The 11,631-nt window shown below is 37.2% G+C and overlaps 1 protein-coding gene across 1 annotated transcript in view; it reads right to left on the bottom strand.

The window, feature by feature from the left end:
- Positions 1–11,631, bottom strand: part of BPIFC (BPI fold containing family C) — a 32,814-nt gene that overhangs the window by 16,530 nt on the left and 4,653 nt on the right. Inside the window, exons 3-6 of the mRNA XM_078376202.1 lie at positions 5,803–10,396; positions 5,203–5,328; positions 2,194–2,332; positions 468–579 (exon numbers count right to left, since the gene is read on the bottom strand). Coding sequence (XP_078232328.1) covers positions 468–579; positions 2,194–2,296 — 215 coding nt within the window. The 5' untranslated portion in view covers positions 2,297–2,332; positions 5,203–5,328; positions 5,803–10,396. The remainder of the gene's footprint in view (positions 1–467; positions 580–2,193; positions 2,333–5,202; positions 5,329–5,802; positions 10,397–11,631) is intronic.

Below are 11,631 nucleotides of genomic sequence, written 5' to 3'. Positions count from 1 at the left end.
AATGTTGAGGAAGCAAAGGTGGAACTCAAATTTTAATTATTTGAGTCCCTTCATTTCTTTTTCTTTCATAGCAAAAAGACATGGAGGGTATACACATAGTAGGCAAAATCCTTCCAGACCTCTTATACTTTTCCTCTGAATGTGAGTTGATCATGCAAAAAGAGGTTAATTAAGGGGCCATTCATCACTCACCCACATTCCTCACCCACATTGAACAGAAAGAAATCAAAGGCAACATTTGTAAAGGACAAGCTATTAATTAGCATGGTGGGGGACTTCTGCAAGCTGTACTTAGCTATGAATAAATATTACTGGAAAACATTGGCCATAGGAAAGGACATAACTGGATAATATTAGACCTGCATGTGGTCCATAGAACCATTGTTTTCATTCTGCCTCCACCTGATTGTTGAAAAACACTTATTATCCATGCTAAAGGTTCCTAGGGTGGAAACAGTCTTACTTACTTAAAAATTGTGTAATTGAGTCCCGTAAGTCCAGATGTATCTTGCCCATGAAAATCCTCAAAAATTTCTTCTTTTAACCTTTGTTTCAGGAATTCTAGTCCAAATTGTGTCCCTGTAAGAACACATGACTCATTTAACTTTCTATTTTGCTAGAAAGACATGTAGAATATAGAAAAATTACCCCATTTTCCATTTGCATTCTATAGATCAGGTTGGAGTATTGACTAGAACCAACATCTTCCATTTATACCTAATACAGAGATTTTCTTTCTCCTGGGCAAGATGTACTCTTCATATGCTGACCTATAACTTCCAGGCCGGATTACTGCAACATAATCCATGAAGTTGCCCTTCAAAAATACTTGAATGCTTCTGCTAGTGCAGAATGCTGTTGAACATCTCCTAACAGAAAACTCTGAGTATTCATTTTTCTCTGCCAGTTACACTGGTTATCAATTTATCCATCATTCCCTATATTATGCAGCTCTGATAGGAAGCATTGGGAGAGACCATTCAGGGTTTTGGATTGAGGTCTTAATGAGGCCCCCCTTGAGAAAGAACCAGGATCTTCAACTGGTACAACATATAGTAATGAGGCTGGTGAATGGTATCACAATCATGTGATCCGGATACTGAAAGACCATTGCCAAATGCTTACCAAGCCCCATTTAAGGTGTGGGTTTTAACCTTTAAAGTCCTAAACGGCTTGGAGCCTTGCTATCTAAGGAACTACCTATTTCATTATGAGGCTTTCTGGACATTAAGATCTTCAGGTGAAGTCCTCTTTAAAATTCCAACAAGTTCAGAGGGCCACTAAACAAGTATGTGGTAGGGGGCCTTTCTCCTGTGTAGCTCTTACATTACTGAATCCACTTCCAAATTGTGATTTATTTCTGATCTGACTGGTTTTAAAAACAGAATAAAAAATATATTTAGACTGGCATATGATATCTAACCTGTCCTGCAGGTTTGTTTTTAACTGTTATCCTTGCTTGATTTGTAATGGTTTTACCGTATTTACTTGATTTTAATGTTTTTCTAATGGGTTAGTTAACATTATTTTATGGTTTTTTAGTTAAATCTGTTTTAACTGTTTTTATTATTTTATGAAGTTTGTGAGCGCTATTGTTTCATGGAAAAGTGGATTCTCAAAGATCACAGGTTACCACATTTGCTTGATTACCAGCTGAGATCTAAGACAGAAATGGACAAGACACCAGATTCACATAGAGAAGCAGAATTCTCTCAAGAGTTAAAGGGTTCTGTTTTTCTTATCCACATCCCTGTGATGACAAGGTGCTTCACCTTGCCTTAAGCTTTGGCCTTGAAATCTCAAGGAATAAGATGCTACTGACCTAACAATGCCAGCCCTTTCTCTGTCAGTGAGCCATGGTGAGATTATATGCCTGTGGTGACAGTGATGCCCTTTACCTTTCTCACAATGACAATAGACTGGGGGCATTGTGGAAAATCAAAATATATCTGAATATAGTTTTTCATGTCTGAACTATTTAGAAACATTTTAATAATTTGTATAAAAGCAATTTTAAACAAGCAAGCAAACAAAGGAACTTTTTTTCCTTTTCAGAATGAGATAAAGAAGACTATTGTCCCACAAAAGATAAATCAAAACCTTTTATCATTGGTTTCCTTTGAATTTTAACTTTAACAACAAGCAGACAGCCCAATACTGTCATCATTCTGAACATTTGTATTTCCAACTCACCGAAGTTCAAACCTCTTTGTGTAATCTTCACTTTGATGCCAGGTTTAGCATCAAGGCACAAGATGAATAGGCTAAAAAGGACCAAAGAGCCCCAAACTTTCATTATCTGTCTCTTTTTTTCTCCTCTTTTCACTATTTCCTGTTAAAATACACATATACTAATTCAGTATTAATGCCATCACTTAATAATGCCTCAATAAGAACAACATCCTTCCCACAATTACTTATGATGGAACCTAAGCTCATTTATACAAGTTTGTACCTTAAAGATTTGTATCCTAATGTCAGATCTGCCAGAATCCCCTCTCTGATATTAACATTGGAAGTCTGCACCTTGACATTAAAAAAGAGCTTCAGGCCTAATTATCAGTAAGCTCCAGCTTCCTTTTTCCGTTCTCATTCATTTTACCTGATATTCTTTTACCCATCATTGAATCTGTGCTAGTTATCATTTTTTTTTAATGAGACTGTGCATGCCAAGCATCAGGAGGGAATCTGACACCCTAGACTTGAAACATGGCATTAGAGAATGGGATAGAAGGGTGAGGCTAGGGTGAAGAAATGTCACAAAAATGTGAGTAAGACAGTTATGCACAACAGCACATAGACAATCAGGCACCTACTTCGCTTTATTGAAATCTCATTAAAACAATTTCCAAAAACCAGATGCTTTACTCAAATGGATAGGTGTTTATCCAAAAGTAAGTCCCACTGTGCACAATGGAACATAACTCAGTCTCAGGAAAGCATACAGAAGATTCACCACCACCACCTTAGAACTGTAGAGCTGGAAGGGACCCTGCAGATCTTTGAGTCCAGCCCCTGTCAAGGAAGCACAGTTGAGAATCAAACTCTCATCATCTGGCTACCTAAACCACTGAGCTACGTAACCAGCAGTTTACATCGGAACCTTAGAATGCACCAACAATATGTTATGCTGGATTTTTATGATTGAAACTCGCTGATGTCACTTTCCTCTTGCAAAAGCATCTGCAAGGGCCTCTGAATAGGATTACTGCCACAATGTGGCATTGTGGGAGTCCAAATTGTTTGTTCATGTGGCATAGTCTCAATTCAAATAGTGGCTTGCAGTGGTATTTATAAGAAGAAGAAGAAACAGTGATCACAAATATTCTAATCACAAAATTCTGAATGTTTGTTGAAAGAAGACTTAAACCAAGTCAGACAGTTCATATATGATCCTAATAACACTCTCAAATCAACATGGCAATCCTGTGCATATTTTCTGGGAAGAAACCCAATGAACACAGGGGAATTTGCTTATGAATAAACATTCATATATTTGTAATTGAAGTCAACAGAATTTAATTATAAATAAACATTCCTAGGACTACATGGTATTTCTAGTAATTAAGACTAATATGAAATAATAATAATAATAAGCCAAATGTTTTGTCTCATGTTTCTGAATCCTGTTACTTAGCATGGTAAGACACACTGGAGTCAGCCCATTGAATCAACAGGGATTTGTTGAGTCAATTCCTTTGTATATTCCATTGATTTAAATACTTACTCTCAACTGCAACTTACTTTAGCATAGGTCACAGTTAGAATAGGCTCATTTGAATCAATGAAATTTACAGAGGAAATCCCCATTGATTCAGTGGCCTACTCTATTGTGATTTACTACTCTAAGTAACAGGATTTCAGTCATTAATTCCAAATGTTATGCATACAAGAATAAATGATGAACAGTTAGACAGTTCAATGGTATAGGTATCTGGGGAATTTAATTCTCCACTGCATCCTTGGCAGGGGCTGAGCTCAGTGATATATAGGACCCCTTACAGCTCTGCAGTTCTAAGGTGAAGTATATAATTAATTTCTCATAGGATTGAAGGTACTACTCTTCTACTTTTTAGCCCGGTTTCTCTCTTTTGCTATATTTATTTTATTTTATTTATATGCCGCCCACACTACCCAAAGGTCTCTGGGTGGCTTACAACATTTATAATACAATAAAAATTCAGAACAATTAAAATGCAATTAAAATATATATAAAAATTCCCATCAGACCCTCAGCTAATATTTTTTCAGTCAAAAGCCTTCTGGAACAGAAAGGTTTTGACCTGGCACCAAAATGTCATCAGCGTTGGCACCAGACGAATCTCAGTCGGGAGGGCAATCCATAGTCTGGGGGCAGCTGCCGAAAAGGCCCTTTGTCTACAAGCCACCCCTCTTACCTCCATGAGGGATGGCTCTTAACTGCCAGGTAGGTTCATATGCTCTGTGCAAGTGGTTCTTAACCTTTGTTACTCGGATGCTTTTGAACTGCAACTCCCAGAAACCCCAGTCAGGACAGCTGGTGGTGAAGGCTTCTGGGAGTTGCAGTCCAAAACTCCTGAGTAACCCAAGGTTAAGAACCAGTGCTCTGTGCTATCTCACACATACACAGAGCATGTGCTGAAAAATCTAGAGGAATATATCTGTAAGATTATACACATGTACATATCACTTCCTTATGAATGTTAACTACCTTTTTTCCAATCCCAGATCAGAAATTTTGTCATACTATATCCACGTTCAGGAGTTCATAGTAAACAAGTCTTATATTTGAAACAGATGAGTGTAAACTGTAATTCAGCAATAAAAAGACGAGTTACATTTTGCTACTTAATGGCCTCCTATTTTGCCGTAAGGAACTGGAGAGCTGTGATGTTTTCTTGTACATGTCACATCTGCCATGGCTTTGTTTCTTGTGTTTCCCAAACAGGCAAAACTAAATATGTTCCTTGAACTCACAATGCCTATGCAGAACTTCACACTGAACATATAAAAACATCTGCAGACTTCTGGGTTGGGTAGGGACATGGAAGGAGGGGTTTATATGCACATATCTACTCCATTCCCATTTGAGCCCCTAGATACTTTTTGGCAAAACACCTTAATAGGCTGATAGTCTCTCTCCCGCAGTTTCAATTGCTTTTCACCAATCAATATCATCAAACACTTCAGAATATTATAATGAAACCGGGTCGCAATTTTTACCTGTTTGTCAGGATGAATCTTGGTGAGCAATGGATGGGTTCCACCTCTTTTGCAAATACTTTATTTGTAAGCAGTTGGAAGCTAGAGGTAAGCTAGAAGTGTAGAGGGCTCAACATAACCTGGGAACTAAAAGAAAGTTCTGATTATATACCATGTTTAAGCTAAACATTAACTATGCCTTACAATGCATACAATTGACTGATAGTCAAATGATGTTCATCCCTTAAAAGGATAAAAGGTGACTCGTTCATTTTCATCTGTACACATGTCTGTGCTTTGCAATCTATTGCCAGCAATGGGTATCTTAAGCCAGATTTTTTTCTGTCTATCTTGTGCTGTATCTCCCTTGAAGGACCTGGTGAGATAAAACTTCCAGTAGGTTTCTTTTACACCCAGCTACTTCCTGCTATGGAACAAAGCCTGTAAAATATTTTTATTCATCATGATCTACACTTGTTACAGCTAAGCCAACCAAAGCCTTTTTCTGTTACAGCTGAGATGATTTTATTGTTAAAGAAAATACCATATTCTTCTGCCACAGAGTAGGCCAGAATCGAATAAGGCTCCAGAGTGATAACATTTCCTGCAATTTTTTTTCACCTTCCAAAGTTCTTGTCATCCTAAATTCTGATCTCCAGTTCCATCAAGTTTTCCAGTTTTCTTTTGTATAACAACAGAAGTCTGTTAATATGGAAAAAAGGGCATTAGGCTTTTCAATTCAATGCCATCCAACTAGGGGGGAAAGAGAGAGTGCTTTATATAATAAAAAAAACCAAAGTTTTTAAAATTAGTTGGAAGAAGCCATGGTACAAATGATCAGAGATCTCAGTGCAAAACCAATGGATTATATAAACAGAGGACAGACCAATGAATCAGATTTGCACGAAACACTGATCTTTTTGTAAGACTTTGATGGCCATAGTTCCCTCTCCTCCCTCTTTGTTATTAAAGGAAACCCTATTTTCCTTCAATCCCATTCCCTCTCCTAAGGTCAATCAGCATTCCATACCCCCTGTATGGAATCCTTATTCAGTCCTTATTAGGCCTTTTTGGTTTCCCTGTAGAAATTTAGAGGAAATGAATACAACATAAAGCATGTGCTTTATCACTGATCAGTGGTCCTCATGACTGTGCTGAATGGAACTGCCTATATGCATCACTATACACACCACTAAGCTCTGTACACAGAGATAGCGCCTTCCAAGTAGGATACTTCATTGTTACTTTAACTCAGCATAAGCCATCCATGATACGTCTGTTCATTACTAATTATCTAATCTCACATTTAAATCCTAACTTCCTTTATGGTCTTTTGAGGCAACTTCTTCCATTATCAATTGTGGTATCATATTGGATATGGAAGATATAGCTCACCAAATATGTATCAAGTATTGCAAAGGGTAGTTGCTCCTACTGTTACTATTCTAATACTCTGGACCTCCCAGTCTCTTTGGAATAACAGTGCCTATAACAAAAGGCAATACATAGTCTTTCTGGGCATTGCAGGAGTCAAGCAAGATAATTGCTCATATCTAGCATTGCCAAAAGCCTTTGTGTGAAAGAACATTCAACACTTTGTGCAAATGGGGTCCTGCTTTGGGCAGAGGAGTTCACAGTGACAAATTATAAGACAACCATACAGGTTGAATGTGTACATCCTAAATAGAAACTTTCTGCCATGGATGAGAACCAAACCCTTTAGCTAATCTTTAGAGACAGAACAGCAGGAATACATGAACAGACCCTGACAAACCCTGGCAGAGGCCTGCTCTTTGTTGTTGGGTGCCAAGAAAATGATATAGGTTAAAAAAGCAATGCTAAGGCTGGAGCAAACAAGTGAGGATACAAAGACCATGATCCAGGGGGTTCTGGACCAGGTGTACTCTAAAGAGACAAGACTCAAATGCCACAGAAGACAGTGAGAGATGACACAGTGAGGTAAATTAGCTGTTGCTACTTGTAGTACTACATGAAAAGAGATTCCATCTGAACATCAGGAAGAACTTCCTGACGGTCAGGGCTGTCTGCCAGTGGAATAGGCTGCCTCGAAAGGTGGTGGGGTCTCCTTCTTTGGAGGCTTTTAAGCAGAGGCTGGACGGCCATCCATTGGGAGTACTTTGACGGATGTTCCCGCTTGGTGGGGGGTTGGACTGGATGGCCTCAGTGGTCTCTTCCAACTCTATGACTCTATGTAGTTGCTATCCATTCAACGTCAGAACATGGAAGACCTACTGTTTTAGACTACAACTCCGAGAATTCCCCAGATAGCATTACCACTGTCTGTGCAGATTGTGGAATTCTGGAAGATGTAGTCCAGATAAATTATTTCTCTAAACTCTTCCTCAGAGTGATGAGCCAGCTGCAACATAATATATTTTAAAAATACATATTCATACCCTATTACCCAATTATACTTGGTGGTTTTCACACCGTAAAAAACTGTCAGCGGTACAATGCAGTTCAGATCACTTTTCCTAACATACCAGTACTTCTCCATTCCTCAATATTTAATTCAGTGACATGTACAAGTTTGCTTCTTATTTTGAATTGGCCATCTTAACTTGATTGTATTTTTACCAAACATTTTCTTCAAGTACTTGACATGCTTCTTTTTATACAGAGCTATTTTAAAAGACATGTGCATGCTCATCAGAATTCAGATTGATAAACTTCGGTAAAGATGTTACATGGTATTAGCTTTAACAGAACCAGTAAAAGCACTTTCAATTGTTGTGTGCCCACCTCATGGCATACCAAGAGATAAGCATTATTTTTGCTGGCTGCTTTTGTGTTGCTCTGTATTATTTAGATTTGCCCAAGTAATTACATACATGCTTGCATTCTTCAAAATTAAACAAATAAAAATTAATTACGCAAATAATGGGAGATAAAATGTACAATTTCCACAGACTATAAACATGCTGATCAAAGGATTTTGGCTTATGCATGCTGTCAAGTTGCGTTCAATTTATGGACTCTAAGAGGGTTTTCCTACTATGAGAGATAGTGGTTTCAATCATGTTAATCCTCATACAGTGACCTGAATGCAGACTTCCTGCATTCTAATCTAGCACTCTGTCTGCCACACCAGAATGGCTCACTCAGAGGACTTATGAGATCCTGAAATGTGATGTGTGGCTATTTAGCCTAATAGTCATGCTCCCAAATTGTTCTTCCATGATACTGCATTGTTCTTCCATTATCATGCATTGTAAACATTCTGGCCCCCTACTTCTCACTCCAAACTGCAAGTCGTAAACTTGTTTAAACACATCCAGAGAAGATTCAGTTTCAAATTCCAGGTACTGCAACTCGAAGTACCAGTTTTCTTAGGTTACATCAATTGAAATCAGCACATAATCCTGGGAAAACAAGAACAGAACAAAATATAGTTATTTCTAATAATAGGCTCATACACTTTAAGACTGTTCTAATTTTTTAATATCTTTGCACTGTTTCATTGTTGCTCATGGCTTCATTTTTGTTTTACTATTGCTACACTGGTTTTTTTTAACTCCTTCTTCCTGAATCACTCTGTTTAGGCTGAAATTGAAACATAGTTTTCCTATCCCATTACAGGTATTAATTACCATAGCAATGCCAGGAAGTGTTGACACTAAGATATATTTACAATGGTTATTTATTTATTTAAAATACTTTCTCCTCAAGAGGACCCAAGGTGGCTTGCAACATTAAAGCAAGAAAAAAAATTACCCAGCACTGTTGCAGATTACTCTTTTGAAGTGTATGTAGCCAAATTATGAGCAATAGTATTCACACAAATAGCACTCACCTCCATAGCTTTTAAAAAGTAAAATGTGTATACTGTACGCCCTCACCAATATGGACACAGAAAGTGATATGAATGGGGGATAGGGGCTTTCATCCTTTCCTCAATGGTGCGCTCCCAGTTCAGACTGTATTCCTTGCACCTCTCACTTACTTTGGAAGTAAAACCTCTTCCTCTTTCCACCCAAACAGCAGGGGGTGAAGGAGGTAGTAATGTTCAAGCTACCTCAGGGTCTTGATATAGATTAGATCATGTGTCATTCACAAGTGGTAACACAAATGGCCTTAGTTTGGCCTTGAGCTGATAGTGTCCTAATTCTTTCTGCTTCAGCTCCTTCACCACACTATCTGGATGCTAGATTTCTGAATGGAGCTGAATGACTCTAATCTTTAGCTTGTGTGAATATAAATGCAATGACATGGACACTATGGTGCCATGCAGCCATTTTACATCCTGTAGGTTTTGTTTTGATTTTTCTGAAAGCACAGTATAAGGCACTTTTGTTTTCTAGTATATTTTGGAACCATATCAAATGATTGGGGGCTTTTTAATCAGTGGAAGGCACAACTGGATAGGGAATAAGTATAGCATAAAGCCAGCAGTGAAAGCTCTTTAAATGTGTCATATCTGAGAGTGCACAAATGGATCCTTGGTATACAAATAACAATCACAACCTTGCTGCTACAAAATATAGGAGGGCAGGAGAACACAGATCTCCGAGATCTAATCAAGGCTTATGGAGAATAAGAGGGAACAAGTTTTGAATTAAACTTATAAAGCAAAAATCAGTGGTGTCATCAGAACAGGACCTTGGAACAGAAATCCACAACCACACTCAAGAGAATGACCTCCAAATGCAGTAGGGCTTTCCTATCTTACTTTGAAGTAAACAAAGTAATACAAACAACCCATATATAAAATCACCATCCATTTCTGGACTCAGCCCAATGTATACTGTACTATTATTTAAGTGCAGAAATATGAAATTAAATTAGGCCAAATTCACATGGTGGAATTAACAAGTTGAAAATGAAGGCTCAGCAGATCTGTCCAGCATTTTACATGACAAGAGACTAACAGTTTGGCTTACAATTAAACTCATGTATACTTAGCTGCTAGGTTAGACACATTGCTTTATCTTCTCAAAAAGCAACCGGGTATCCCATTAAAAAGGAAAAACATTTTGCCCAAATTGAAGCCTATAACAGGAACTGAAATCCCTTTTCTGAAAGGCAATAATTTATCAATGCTTTCATTATCAAAGGAGTCAACATTTTGCACTTATTTATGTTTCACCTGGTTAAGTTGAATGACAAGTCCAAGGAAAGTATGTTTGGCCATTTTAGGAAGATGGAGACACTTTTTCCAGCATAGCATAAGGAAACAAAACCAACAAAATTACAGCTGAAATAAAAATAGAGTAAAACAAGATTAACAGGAATTGATTGGATACCTCTTAGCAATATGCCCTCTTGTGAATCTGAAGTGGTTTTGCAGATTTTATTATGTGTGCAATCATAATTACTACTTGTGAATCAGTAGCATATTCTACCCCATGTAGCATATTCTTTAAAGTGCTAACAATGATTTCAGTGGGAATTAGTTCATTTACAGCGTATTAACACTACATATTTTGCAATACATTATCTGTATAAATAAATAAATTGAAAGTGTACATGGTTTTACAAAATATACAACATAAACATAAAATTAAAAGCAAGTTAAACAGCATCTTAAAACCAAGATAAAAACACAAGAGAGAAAGCCATAATTGCCTTAAGGTCTAAAAAGCACTAAAATATGTCTTTAACTCTGAAAAAGAATATTATTGGTTTAAAGGTCATATTAAGTGATAGTGATAGCAGTAGATCCACGTCTAAGCAGGATCTGATTTCTCCATCACATAAAAATGAGCTGGCAATACCAAAATTGGATAGGCAAGTGAGAAGGGCTGAAACCTTCCCCAGTCAATATCTGATCTCCTCACGGACTATTTCCTCAGGGAAAACAAAATCATGAGTTGTGGTGAACTACTAGCAGTATTCTGGTTCAACTAGAAGAAAAGTGCTCAGAAGAGGTGTGTGTGGAGACATATGTATAGCAGGAAGTGATCTTTGTAACTTCCAAACATATTCACTTTGCTTGTAAAAACACAGATGTTCAATCCCTCTTTCAATATATTTGGGGCAAAACACAGAATTAGAACTGTAGAGTTGGAAAGGACATCAAGTCCAACTTGCACCAAAGCAGGAAATCCATAAGACATATCTGACATACTGACATCTAATCTCTGTTTAAAAACCTCCAATAGTCTACCACCTTTTTATCTATCTATCTATCTATCTATCTATCTATCTATCTATCTATCTATCTATCTATCTATCTATCTATCTATCTATCTATCTATCTATCTATCTATCTATCTATCTATCTATCTATCTATCTATCTATCTATCTATCTATAAATAATATTTTAAGGCAGTCCATTCTACTGTCAAACAGCTCTTATAGTCAAGAAATTTCTCCTAATATTTAGTTGAAATTTCTTGTAATTTGAAGCCATTAATTTAGGTCCTACCTTCTAGAGCTATAGAAAACAAGCTTGTTTCATCATCTGTATGACATCCTTTAAAATATTT

This window comes from Pogona vitticeps, chromosome 5 (genome assembly GCF_051106095.1).
Source record: "Pogona vitticeps strain Pit_001003342236 chromosome 5, PviZW2.1, whole genome shotgun sequence".
Lineage (NCBI taxonomy): Eukaryota > Metazoa > Chordata > Lepidosauria > Squamata > Agamidae > Pogona > Pogona vitticeps.
This window is presented reverse-complemented; position numbering and strand designations above follow the sequence as displayed.